This window comes from Uloborus diversus, chromosome 4 (genome assembly GCF_026930045.1).
Source record: "Uloborus diversus isolate 005 chromosome 4, Udiv.v.3.1, whole genome shotgun sequence".
Taxonomy (NCBI): domain Eukaryota; kingdom Metazoa; phylum Arthropoda; class Arachnida; order Araneae; family Uloboridae; genus Uloborus; species Uloborus diversus.
The window spans coordinates 155,165,158-155,179,806 of NC_072734.1; the positions used below are offsets into that span (position 1 = coordinate 155,165,158).

Consider the following 14,649-nt stretch of genomic DNA (forward strand, 5'->3'; position numbering starts at 1 on the left):
AATTGCCATCTTTTTCTACAGATTTTTGTAGACGGTGCTCCAATTTTTGTATCCTAATATCATAGAACTCCGCCGGAAAACCGTTGACGAAACGTTTAACCTCTTCTTCGACTTCATCGTCTCTACGGAAACGTTGGCAACTCAAGTGTTACTTTAACTTCCCCAGCAATCAACTCAGACAGTTATTGTGCAACACTAACAAAACTCAGGCGAATTATCCTGAACCGCCGGCGAGGATGACTGACTGCCGGTGTAACTCTGCTTCACGACAGCGCACGAAACTCGGAAACTTTTGACATACTTAATGCCCCACCGACCTTACAATCCGGACCTCGCTCCTAGAGATTATCACTTGTTCCCCAAGTTAAAGGAAAACTTGAGTGCCCAACGCTTCCGTAGTGACGATGAAGTCAAAGAAGAGGTTAAATGTTTCTTCAACGGTTTGGCGGCGGAGTTCTATGATATTGGGATACAGAAATTGGAGCACAGTCTACAAAAATAGTATGTGGAAAAAGACGGCAATTATGTAGAAAAATAGAGGAAAGTTTCATCTTTCCAGCGATGCAAATTTCTATGAGAATAAAAAAATTTCTCTATTTGTAAAATTAATGGGAACCTTATTTCTGGATCGACCCTCGTATATATACAGGGTGGTTATAATTAAAGTTACCCTGTTTAGACCCCTCTAGTGACCGTTCTACGCATCGGATTCCGATGAAACTTGGAATATATATTATATAGACCATGGGGAGCAGGATTATGCAATAAAAAAATAGTTCAAAAATCGACGATAGGGGGCGCTCTACACACGTAAAACATCCGGCAACAACAATGTTGTGTATGAACAGTCACTGCATCCCGATTACATTACCATATGGTGTGGTTTCACCGGTGATTTCATCCTCGGTCCCTATTTCTTTTAGGAAACCCCGCTCCTAGGTCCTAAAAAGGTGTTCCGTCACAAGTCCCCGATATTGCGCACTTCTTGAGCAGCAAGTCATTCCTGCTTTGCAACAACCAGCGTGTTTGGACTCAACTGTCTTTATGCAAGATGGTGCACCCCCTCACATTGCTCGTCCAGTAAAGGCAATGCTTCGTATGCATTTCGGTGATGACAGGACAATTTCTAGGCATTTTCCTACAGCTTGGCACCCACGATCGCCGGACCTAAATCCGTGTGACTTCTGGTTGTGGGGCTTCCTGAAAGATCGGGTCTATGGTGGAAGCATACGGACGGTGCCTGAATTAAAAGACAGCATAAAGCGCCATGTTCATGCTATTGATAGGGAAACACTTCGTGCAACTGTGGCTCACGCTATAACACATTTTGAACACGTGATTGACGCAGATGGAATGATCATTGAACAAATTCTGTAAATAAAATCAATTTTGTGTCACAGTCTCCGTCTTATTTGATTTATGCGCCCTTTTCTACCCTGGTGGTAGATTTTTGAACTATTTTTCTTTTTTTTATTGCATAATCCTACTCCCCATGGTCTATATAATCTATATTCCAAGTTTCATAGAAATCCGATGCGTAGAACGGCCACTAGAGAGGTTTAAATAGAGTAACTTCAATTATAACCATCTGCACATATATATACTAGCAGTACCCGCGCAGCGATGCCAGTGCTAAAAATTAAAAGAAAATCCGTTGAATTAAAGAAAAACAAATTACATCAAAATTACATTTGCAGTAGCTTTCAAATGTAAAAAACTCCATAATTCATCGTCAAATTCGTCAAGCGACTTTCTAATTAAAAAGAAAATCAACATATGCACAATGAATTTAAAATAAAGTAATAACAGTAAAATAATCATAAGAAACAAAGGCAACTTCCTCCAAAATGTTTAAAAGGAAAGTAATTGGAAAATGTACCTAGTGTTATAGTTGAAAATTGTCTGGAAAGTGGACCTAGTGTTATAGTGATTTCTCGAAAGAGAAGCTTTGAAAAATGGCTCAATTAGAATCGCTTATTAAGTGAGAGAAATGGAACAAACACCTTCTTCTTTGGGAAGGAAAACCCTTTCCAACGATATATGTTAGGTGGTGGTGGGGGGATTTTTTACCCCCTAATTAGCCGAAATTTAGCTTAATTAGTTAATTAGGAAAAAAACTAATTCGAAATTTAGAATTCGGGCTTCGAGGTCCAGACTCCCGGGGTACGTTCGAATTTTGTGCCAAGTTTCAGAGCTGTAGGTGCTATGGGGGATTCTGGCCATTGAGTACAAACAAAGAAACGCTGTCACCTTAATACATATAGATATGTAATGATCTACAATTTCACTGATATTGTAGTGTTCAATGCTGTAAATGTTTTACCTCAAGGAAACATGATACGAGATTAACTTGTTCCACTTACTGTTTTTTTTCCTCACTACATGCTGTGTTACTGAAAATAGTTTTCTGTATAAAATTTTAATACACTTGTTTTTTTTTTTTTTTTTTCAATTTAAATCAATAGTGTGTAAAATCTTTGCACTTTTCTTTCTTATTTTTACTTTCTTCTAGATCTAATATACAGCAGAAAGTATTGGATTCGAGCAAATTTTCGAATTTCGACGGATTCAAACGTTTTGAGGTGTGCTGAGTCCATTTCGACCATTTTTGGAAAATGTCTGTCTGTGTGTGTGTGTGTGTGACCAGTCTTTTGTGGCCGCTCTACAGCAAAAACTACCGTATGAAATCGAACGAAATTTGGTACACATATGTGCCCTTATGTGAACTTGTGCCCATTGGTTTTTGGTGCGAATTCCTCCAAGGGGGGTGGAGCAATGGGACGTTTTTTGAGTTACGCGTGATTGCTATTCCTCAGGAAGTAACTGGCGGAATCAAACAAAATTTGGTTCACATGTTGCTATTAACAGGAACAGGTGCCGATTCAATTTTGGTGTCAATAACTCAAACGGGGGTTGAGCTATAGAACGTTTTTTGTCGTCAATTGTGACTGCTGTATCTCAAGAAATAATGAACGGAATGAAAGAAAAATTTATCGGCAAGTAGCCCTTAGTGGGTATAAGAGCTGATTTTATTTTGGTGTCAACAGCTAACTAGTATGTTGTGGACATCACGAAACTTTCTTCTATATTTTTCCTTTTTCTGATCCCTCCCCATGCTTGACGAGGAAGCAATATTCCTAACAAAAACAAAATTACACATGCAAAAACTTGACGACCACCCCAATGTCTGAATTATTGTAAAAACAAAACAAAGAGCGAAAATTGAAAGTTACTTTAAAAGCCTTACTTGAATTAATTACAAATATTTTATTTATTAACAAACATAAGATGGCAACAGTTAAAAATTTTAAATCATTGAGATAATATTTCCGATCATTTCCATACAATTAAAATCACGAGAAATACGCAGACGACAATCTAGTACGATTCATCTTTCTTATTGTTGCATTAATAAAGCTATTTTTACTCGCAAAAAAAAAAAAAAAAAAAATCAACATCTCTTGAAGCGATTGGAGTCAAAATTGAACCAAAGCCTGTTTACGTATGGATTCACATATATTCCAAATTTCAACCAGAACGTAGCATTACTTCTTGAGATAGGGCACTCACAATGGAAAAAAAGAACGGGCGATTGCGCTACCCCCTTTTTACTTTCTTCTATATCTAATATATAGAAGAAATAGTTATTGGATTCGTGCAAATTTTCGAATTTTGACGGATTCGAACGTTTTTAGGTGTGCTGAGTCCATTTCGACTATTTTTGGAAAATGTCTGTCTGTCTGTGTGTGTCTGTGTATGTGTGTGTGTGTGTGTGTGTATGTGTGTGTGTCACGTCTGTGTGTGACCAGTTTTTTGTGGCCGCTCTACAGCAAAAACTACCGCATGAAATCGAACGAAATTTGGTACACATATGTGCCCCTATGTGAACTTGTGCCCATTGGTTTTTGGCGCGAATTCCTCCAAGGGGGGTGGAGCAATCGGACGTTTTTTGAGTTACGCGTGCTTGCTATTCCTCAGGAAGTAACTGGCGGAATCAAACAAAATTTGGTCCATATGTTGCCAGTAACAGGAACAGGTGCTGATTCAAATTTGGTGTCAATAACTCAAACGGGGGTTGAGCTATAGAACGTTTTTTGTCGTCAATTGTGACTGCTGTATCTCAAGAAATAATGAACGGAATGAAAGAAAAATTTATCGGCAAGTAGCCCTTAAAGGGTATAAAAGCTGATTTTATTTTGGTGTCAATAGCTTAAAAGGGGTTAGCGCAATCGCCCGTTCTTTTTTTTTCATTGTGAGTGCCCTATCTCAAGAAGTAATGCTACGTTCTGGTTGAAATTTGGAATATATGTGAATCCATATGTAAACAGGCTTTGGTTCAATTTTGACACCAATCGCTCCAAGGTGCTTTTTTTTGCGAATAAAAATAGCTTTATTAATGCAACAATAAGAAAGATAAATCGTAATAGATTGTCGTCTGCGTATTTCTCGTGATTTTAATTGTATGGAAATGATCGGAAATATTGTCTCAATGATTTAAAATTTTTAACTGTTGCCATCTTATGTTTGTTAACAAATAAAATATTTGTAATTAATTCAAGCAAGGCTTTTAAAATAACTTTCAGTTTTTGCATGTGTAATTTTGTTTTTGTTGGGAATATTGCTTCCTCGTCAAGCATGGGGAAGGATCAGAAAAAAAACAAAAATATAGAAGAAAGTTTCGTGATGGCCACAACATACTAGTTAGCTGTTGACACCAAAATAAAATAAGCTCTTATACCCACTAAGGGCTACTTGTCAAAAAATTTTTGTTTGATTCCGTTCGTTATTTCTTGAGATACAGCAGTCACAATTGACGACAAAAAACGTTCTATAACTCAACCCCCGTTTGAGCTATTGACACCAAAATTGAATCAACATCTGCTCCTGTTAGGGGCAACATGTGGACCAAATTTTGTTTGATTCCGCCAGTTACTTCCTGAGGAATAGCAAGCACGCGTAACTCAAAAAACTTCCCATTGCTCCACCCCCCTTGGAGGAATTCGCGCCAAAAACCAATGGGCACAAGTTCACATAGGGGCACATATGTGTACCAAATTTCGTTCAATTTCATGCGGTAGTTTTTGCTGTAGAGCAGCCACAAAAAACTGGTCACACACAGACGTGACACACATACACACACACATACACACAGACAGACAGACATTTTCCAAAAATAGTCGAAATGGACTCAGCACACCTCAAAACGTTCGAATCCTTCGAAATTCGAAAATTTGCACGAATCCAATACTTTCTTCTATATATTAGATATAGAAGAAAGTAAAAAGGGGGTAGCGCAATCGCCCGTTCTTTTTTACTTTCTTCTATATCTAATATATAGAAGAAAGTATTGGATTCGTGCAAATTTTCGAATTTCGAATTTTGACGGATTCGAACGTTTTGAGGTGTGCTGAGTTCATTTCGACTATTTTTGGAAAATGTCTGTCTGTCTGTGTGTGTGTGTGTATGTATGTATGTGTGTGTGTGTGTATGTGTGTCACGTCTGTGTGTGACCAGTTTTTTGTGGCCGCTCTACAGCAAAAACTACCGCATGAAATCGAACGAAATTTGGTACACATATGTGCCCGTATGTGAACTTGTGCCCATTGGTTTTTGGCGCGAATTCCTCCAAGGGGGGTGGAGCAATCGGACGTTTTTTGAGTTACGCGTGCTTGCTATTCCTCAGGAAGTAACTGGCGGAATCAAACAAAATTTAGTCCATATGTTGCCAATACTAGGAACAGGTGCTGATTCAATTTTGGTGTCAATAACTCAAACGGGGGTTGAGCTATAGAACGTTTTTTTTTTGTCGTCAATTGTGACTGCAGTATCTCAAGAAATAATGAACGGAATGAAAGAAAAATTTATCGGCAAGTAGCCCTTAGTGGGTATAAGAGCTGATTTTATTTTGGTGTCAACAGCTAACTAGTATGTTGTGGCCATCACGAAACTTTCTTCTATACTTTCTTGTGAATTCTGATCAATCCCTATGCTTGAAAAGAATGCAATATTCCCAGCAAAAAAAAAAAAAACTTGACGACCGTCCGAATTCCTGAATTCCCGCAAAAGCAAAGCAAAGAACGACTTGAAAGTTATTTTAAAAGCCTTGCTTGCATAATTAGATGTTTTATTTGTTAACAAACATAAAATGGCAACAGTTATTAATTTTAAATCATTGCGATAACATTTCCGATTATCTCCCGAAAATTAAAATCACGTGAAATAAGCAGACGAGAATATTGTAATTTATCTTTCTTATTGTTGCATTTATAAAGCTATTTTTATTAACACAAAAAAAAAATCAGACCCCCATGGAGCGATTGGCGCCAAAATTGAAACAACGCCTATTTACAAATAGATTCACATTTATTCCAAATTTCATCCAGAACGTAGCATTACTTCTTGAGAAATGGCACTCACAATGAAAAAAAAGAACATTCGATTGCGCCACCCCCTTTTCAGCTTTTGACACCAAAATAAAATCAGCTCTTATACCCACTAATGTCTACTTGCCGATAAATTTTTCTTTCATTCCGTTCATTATTTCTTGAGATACAGCAGTCACAATTGACGACAAAAAACGTTCTATAACTCAACCCCCGTTTGAGCTATTGACACCAAAATTGAATCAACATCTGCTCCTGTTAGGGGCAACATGTGGACCAAATTTTGTTTGATTCCGCCAGTTACTTCCTGAGGAATAGCAAGCACGCGTAACTCAAAAAACGTCCCATTGCTCCACCCCCCTTGGAGGAATTCGCGCCAAAAACCAATGGGCACAAGTTCACATAGGGGCACATATGTGTACCAAATTTCGTTCGATTTCGTGCGGTAGTTTTTGCTGTAGAGCGGCCACAAAAAACTGGTCACACACAGACGTGACACACACACATACACACATACATACACACACACATACATACACACACACAGACAGACAGACATTTTCCAAAAACAGTCGAAATGGACTCAGCACACCTCAAAACGTTCGAATCCGTCAAAATTCGAAATTCGAAAATTTGCACGAATCCAATACTTTCTTCTATATATTAGATATAGAAGAAAGTAACTAGTATGTTGTGGCCATCACGAAACTTTCTTCTATATTTTTCTTTTTTTTTCTGATCCCTCCCCATGCTTGACGAGGAAGCAATATTCCCAACAAAAACAAAATTACACATGAAAAAACTTGACGACCATCCCAATGTCTGCATTATTGCAAAAGCAAAGCAAAGAGCGAAAATTGAAAGTTATTTTAAAAGCCTTGCTTGAATTAATTACAAATATTTTATTTGTTAACAAACATAAGATGGCAACAGTTAAAAATTTTAAATCATTGAAATAATATTTCCGATCATTTCCATACAATTAAAATCACGAGAAATAAGCAGACGATAATCTATTACGATTTATCTTTCTTATTGTTGCACTAATAAAGCTACTTTTATTCGCTAAAAAATAATGATAATAAAAATAAATCAGCACCTCTTGGCGCGATTGGCGCCAAAGTTGAACCAAAGCCTGTTTACATATGGATTCACATATATTCCAAATTTCAACCAGAACGTAGCATTACTTCTTGAGATAGGGCACTCACAATGGAAAAAAAGAACGGGTGATTGCGCTACCCCCTTTTTAGCTGTTGACACCAAAATAAAATCAGTTCTTATACCCACTAAGGGCTACTTGCCGATAAATTTTTCTTTCATTCCGTTCATTATTTCTTGAGATACAGCAGTCACAATTGACGACAAAAAACGTTCTACAGCTCAACCCCCGTTTGAGTTATTGACACCAAAATTGAATCAGCACCTGTTCCTGTTAATACCAACATATGGACCAAATTTTGTTTGATTCCGCCAGTAACTTCCTGAGGAATAGCAAGCACGCGTAACTCGAAAAACGTCCCATTGCTCCACCCCCCTTGGAGGAATTCGCGCCAAAAACTAATGGGCACAAGTTCACATAGGGGCACATATGTGTACTAAATTTCGTTCGATTTCATGCGGTAGTTTTTGTTGTAGAGCGGCCACAAAAAACTGGTCACACACAGACGTGACACACATACATACACACACACACACACACATACATACATACACACACACACACACACACAGACAGACATTTTCCAAAAATGGTCGAAATGGACTCAGCACACCTCAAAACGTTCGAATCCGTCAAAATTCGAAATTCGAAAATTTGCACGAATCCAATACTTTCTTCTATATATTAGATATAGAAGAAAGTAAAAAGGGGGTAGCGCAATCGCCCGTTCTTTTTTTCCATTGTGAGTACCCTATCTCAAGAAGTAATGCTACGTTCTGGTTGAAATTTGGAATATATGTGAATCCATACGTAAACAGGCTTTGGTTCAATTTTGACGCCAATCGCTCCAAGAGGTGTTGATTTTTTTTTTCTTTTTTGCGAATAAAAATAGCTTTATTAATGCAACAATAAGAAAGATAAATCGTAATAGATTGTCGTCTGCGTATTTCTCGTGATTTTAATTGTATGGAAATGATCGGAAATATTATCTCAATGATTTAAAATTTTTAACTGTTGCCATCTTATGTTTGTTAACAAATAAAATATTTGTAATTAATTCAAGCAAGGCTTTTAAAATAACTTTCAATTTTTGCTCTTTGCTTTGCTTTTGCAATAATTCAGACATTGGGATGGTCGTCAAGTTTTTGCATGTGTAATTTTGTTTTTGTTGGGAATATTGCTTAATCGTCAAGCATGGGGAGGGATCAGAAAAAAAAAGAAAAATATAGAAGAAAGTTTCGTGATGGCCACAACATACTAGTTTCCATTGTGAGTGCTCTATCTCAAGAAGTAATGCTACGTTCTGGTTGAAATTTGGAATATCTGTGAATCGATATGTAAACAGGCTTTGGTTCAATTTTAACGCCAATCGCTCCAAGAGGTGTTGATTTTTTTTTAAGGCGAATAAAAACAGCTTTATTAATGCAACAATTCGGAACTCCAGCGCTCGAATACGCTACCTTGCGGTGATTTACAAAACTGCAAATGAAACTAAAACATTGCCACGTTGCGTTCCACGTGTGTCTGTTGACGTAAACACAGGCAGTTTGTTCTGAGTATTTATTAACGCAATAGATGTGTCTTAGTTTGCTTTCAGCTACAGAAATTAATTCGTCCCTTAGAAGTATTCTCGAGCTTCTCAAAATAATGTTAGTTTTCATTATTTCCTTAATAATTGGTGAAAGCGAAAATTCTGGATTAACAAACTTGGATAACGTTATACAAGGTAAAAAATTTTATTGTTTTGTATGAATTTGTAAGAATATGGGGTTTTTTTTAATCTTAAATTAATTAAACTTACCATATTTTACAGCAGCATTTAGTTGGAATGGACAGTATGCAAAATATTTTCTTGAATATATTATCGTAGAACAAAATGAATAACCGAGAAAGAATTTACTTTATTCCTTTTATTCTCAGCTGAAAGGTTTCGCCAAATTTGTTTAGGGTTATAGTTTTAGTATAGTGCGAGCAAAGTAGCCTTGGCGAGATTTCGCGTTTTTAGTTAAACCATTTTTAATTTTTATCATGAGTGGAATAAAATGGTAGTAAGATTACAGAATTCGATAAGTGAAAAGAAATAATGGTCAATCAACTGAAAAGAAAACTACCACCATATATCCGTGAGAATTTTGTTGATGATTTGCATAACATGACACAATTAAATCGTAACTCAGAAATTAGAAAAATCGAAACAGAAAAATTTTAAATTAACCGATTCGAGAATTCGAGAGAAATAACTCAGCTACAAATGGAAAACAATAAGCGCTAGCCAAGCAAGGCAAAAAAGTATCATCTTCTTTCGATAACAATTTGTAATGTCATATTACATTTTCTAGCATTAATTGTTATTCTTGTCAGGCCACAATTATTATTTAGTTTTATCAAGAATTGATAAATATCGAATTCAACATCGTGGAAATAGCTGCTTAGAACTACGAACTACGTAGTTTGCATTAATCTTTGACGTTTAGTAATGCTTCTTAAATTCTCATTTCTTTCTACGTGGGCCAGAATATCCACAAGACTTTGAAAATTAATTTAAAAAGAATAAAGCGAAAAAATCATACGTACGAACAAAAATCACAACACTTTTAGCATTTTCTTCGTTACCATGTGCGTTTGTTTTAGTTTTTAAGTCCGCCATTAGACAGTAACTTCAGTGCCCCCTATAGTTCGTTGTAGTTGTGAATAAGAAAGATAAATCGTAATAGATTGTCGTCTGCGTATTTCTCGTGATTTTAATTGTATGGAAATGATCGGAAATACTCATAGACTAATAATAAGAGTAGACCGAGCTTTTTCATTCTTGCTGATGAAGAAAATTGGTTCATAGATGTATCACGTGACTAGTGGAAGGGCTTGGCGAAGACTTTGGCAGCATGGTTGCTAGATGGCAGCATTATCTATAGTTTGACACTCGACATGTATTTTAAGACAATGTGTTTTCATTAAAAAAAATTTTCCAAGTGCAGAGATTGAACAGTTTTTTTTTTTTTTTTTTTTGGTTATGCATTATTTTGACACTAGTAATAGTTTTTGGTCACAGTTTTCAGTAACTTTTATTTTATTCGGAACTACTACGTCAGCGTTGGCGTAAACGTAATGGCGTAAACGTTTTGCGTTAACAGAAAAATGTACTAATCGGTATCTTAAATTGAAATTGTAGGTAAAAATCTTACCGATTGTCGATTCTTTTTGGGCGCTTGAATATTTAATTGCTTAGAGAGTTATTGAAATTGACTAAAGAAAATACACAATACTTTCTAAACGAAAAACTCACTATATTAACAAAATATTTACAACTTAGAATAACAAATTTACAAATCGGACTCCATAAAAGATCATTCTTCCGTGTTTCATCAATTCAATTTATTTTATTTATCGCTCGCGTTGATCGTCTGCTACGATCAACGCCCGCTGTTGCTAGGATATCCACTAGTCACATGGTTTGGTTTATGAGCAGCAAAAGGGTTGCCATAGCTCGGTCTATTCTTATTATTAGTCTATGGAAATACTATCTCAATGATTTGAAATTTTTAACTGTTGCCATCTTATGTTTGTTAACAAATAAAATATTTGTAATTAATTCAAGCAAGGCTTTTAAAATAACTTTCAATTTTCGGCTCTTTGCTTTGCTTTTGCAATAATTCAGACATTGGGATGGTCGTCAAGTTTTTGCATGTGTAATTTTGTTTTTGTTGGGAATATTGCTTCCTCGTCAAGCATGGGGAGGGATCAGAAAAAAAAGAAAAATATAGAAGAAAGTTTCGTGATGGCCACAACATACTAGTTTTATTTAGTGACTGGAAAAAAGAGGAGTAATACAAAAGTATTAAGTCTGCAATATGAGATACATCAGAACTTCCACATAGTCATGCTTTTAAATTTATTTCCAATCACTTAAATTGATTTTTCCCCCATTTCATACTGTTATTTAAAAATATTCAACAAATTCGATGCTAAAACATGAACACTCATAGACGATTTTAATTTCAATAAAATTTCATTTGATCTTTTTCTGTTTGCTGAAACAATGTATTTACTAAAATTTCTCTATCATAATTTTATATGACGTGTCATATGTAGTGTGTGACTAATAAAATTATTTATTTATTCAGTGAAATATTATTTATCAATCAAGTTGAAGAATTCAACTAAAGATTGTCAGTGTCATTTACATCTATACACTCAAAATCAAATATAAAAGCATATTAAAATTAACTAAAATGTAATTTATAGAATTATCATATTACCGCTATTCCATGTTGCTCCATCTCTGGCCCAAGTCCATATTTTATTGTTAATGCTAAGGGTACAGGACCTATTGCAGCCTGAAAAGAAATGTTTTAAAATATAAAGATTTCGCCAAAATATCAAATTGTTAGCAAAGCCTTATTAACGCACGGTTCCGCAGATTCGTAAACCTGAGCACCAAAATCTTGTAAACTTATGTATTTGTATACAGGGTGTCCCTAAATGCCGTGTACAAGCAAGGAGGGGAGGAACATAACTAGAGATGTAAAATTTCCGGAAATTTTGAAGTGGTGGAAAAAAACCGGTTTTGTACCGTTTTTTTTTTCGGGAAAATTAGGAAAAAAAATGGACATTTTGATTTCTTTATGAATAAAATTAGAGTTTCTTAATAGCTATGTGTTTCTTGGAACATATAAAGGGTTAAGCATTAAAAAATATATGCTATCCACACATCTTCTTTTTCTGATTGACAGAAATACACATAAAGGTAAGATTAATTAGAAAAAAAACCTTTTTGTTTTACAACTGAGAGCTTTCAGGGTCAAACACCAGAAATAAGTCCAGTCGTCATTCAACCATTAATATTGGGTAATGCGTGTCTAATCATAAAAATTACATTTTATATTTTAGATTCCCTTTGAAACTTGAAATATTAATTGAAATTTTCGACTTTCAAACTTTTTTTTTTTTTTGAAAGAAAAATAATACAATGTTACTGTCTGAAAATAAAAGCTATTGAGTTTTGATTTTTTCCAACCCAGTCTAAGTCCAAATCAAAACTAAATTGGCTTTTCTTAAGCTAAACCAAAACTTCAACTAGAGTTTCAGTTTATTCATATGGCCGTGCTAAGCACAGTAGTAAAAATAGTCATACCAGCACTTTTGAACAAAACTGAGTTATTAGAACCAAGTTGTTCTCTGTTTCGTATTTTACATCTTACTACTATTATATATGCGAAAGTTTGTCTGTATGGATGTATGGATGTATGGATGGATGTTTGTTACTCTTTCACGCAAAAACTACTGAACGGATTTTGATGAAACTTTACAATAATATAGCTTATGCATCAGAATAACACATAGGGTAGTTTTCGTCCCGTTATGGGGGGCAAAACCCCCCTTAGGGGAGCAATAAAATACAATTTTCGTATAAATTCTCTAATATAGGGATGAAAAAATACTTGCACATATTTACATTATATGTCCATCGAAAGCTCTGATTTTTCTGCAGAAGATGGCACCTATTCGAAATTTCTAAGTAGAATAAAAAACGAGTTATGAGCTTTTTAGTTCCATGTTCGAAGGCTTTCCTCAACTCAATACAGTATTTAGTGTATCATCTCAACTCCCTGTCGATAGCGACAATTGTTGTATTGTTGATTATCTTTGCTTTTCGTGACTGTTCAAGGCTTTTCTCAAGTCAAATCTTGAAGTAAGATTTTTGCACAAGATTGGCAAATAATATATGATTTGGCTGATCATTTTCCATTTAAACGGAACTTTAACGTAATTAATGGTTTTTATTATTATTTATGCTGATTGAACACTTACTCATCATCCAATCAACCAGCAGATAGCCAAAATTTTTGCAGAAATATTTCCGTAGCTGCATTTGGCTACGTCCGTGCATTTGGCAGTTTTTTTCAACGTCGCTGTTTTTGAAGCCGAAGACTACGTCATAATGTTTCTCAGTTTTCACCATGTAAACAAAATATCGCCAATCAAAGAATCTTTAAAAAACTTTTTTTACTGTGTTAAATAATCCAGCAACTAAATTAGGCAAATCCATAAACAGCACAAAAACTTCCATTAATTTTCCTTTTAGCACAATTTCAAACAATCGCCAAATGTTACTATTTACTTTGGAAACATTTCGGATGAAACTCTTTAGCGCCATTTTATGGTGACCAAAAGTATCTCAGCACCTGGCGATAATATCTTTGTAACGAAAATTAATATCATATCGTTTTACAAAGTAAGGAAAGAAGGAGGGAGCATCATCGAAGGTATCCCAAAACGATTCCCGCAAATTCGGTAAAATCGCACCAAGAGCCCACAATGATTGAAATTTTCCAAAATAACTAAAGCAAGTATGAGGGGATTACGAGCAACTTCAATAGCAATACAGAGAAGGTTTTAAACTCCATGTTAAAAAAAAAAAGTATCAACAGATTAATCTTTTTAAACATGAGAAGAATAATTTCATGTTTTGGAAATTTGTATATGCTTAAATATAGTGCTTTCGTTTTTAAATCAATACTATTTTGTTCTTTATACTTATTGCTATTTTACTTTTATGGGTAAGGAAGAAACTCGATTTTTAATCACGTCAAAAAGATGTGTTTTAAATTCTTTCACTTAAAGCAGAAAACAAAAGCAAGTAACGATTTTTTCTAATAATTATTACTGACTCAGGCAACGCCGGGTATTTTTGCTAGTAATAAATAAAATGTTTTAGGGTCATTTGATCAAGAACTTAAAAAAAGAAAAGAAAAAGAAATCTGAATCAAATATATGGAAGAGCCAAACTTTAAAACACAATATCTCAGCTTGAGCCCAACTTCATATTCCACATTTTTGCTTAGCACGGCAATATAGAGGTTGCGGAAAAAGAGATATCGGACGAAAATTGTATCATCGAATGGAAGAAAGGTAATTTCATTTTAGTAAGTGCCTAATTTATTTTTGTCTCTCACTTTATTAGAAAATAGTTTACAATATATTTCTTAGTTTATGTATTGTTTTTCACTTTTCTTACAATTTTAAATAAAATACTTGCTATTTTAAGTTGTTAACCAAGTAGAACGACAGTTCGTTTGCTTGTTGCGCCCCGGCAAACAGTATTTG

General features: G+C 35.1%; 1 protein-coding gene across 5 annotated transcripts in view; it reads right to left on the minus strand.

The window, feature by feature from the left end:
• Positions 1-14,649, minus strand: part of LOC129219839 (sodium/hydrogen exchanger 9B2-like) — a 92,607-nt gene that overhangs the window by 6,592 nt on the left and 71,366 nt on the right. For all 5 annotated transcript variants that reach the window (XM_054854145.1, XM_054854143.1, XM_054854144.1 and 2 more), the window contains one exon: positions 11,802-11,879. In XM_054854145.1, the coding sequence (XP_054710120.1) occupies positions 11,802-11,879 (78 nt within the window). The remainder of the gene's footprint in view (positions 1-11,801; positions 11,880-14,649) is intronic.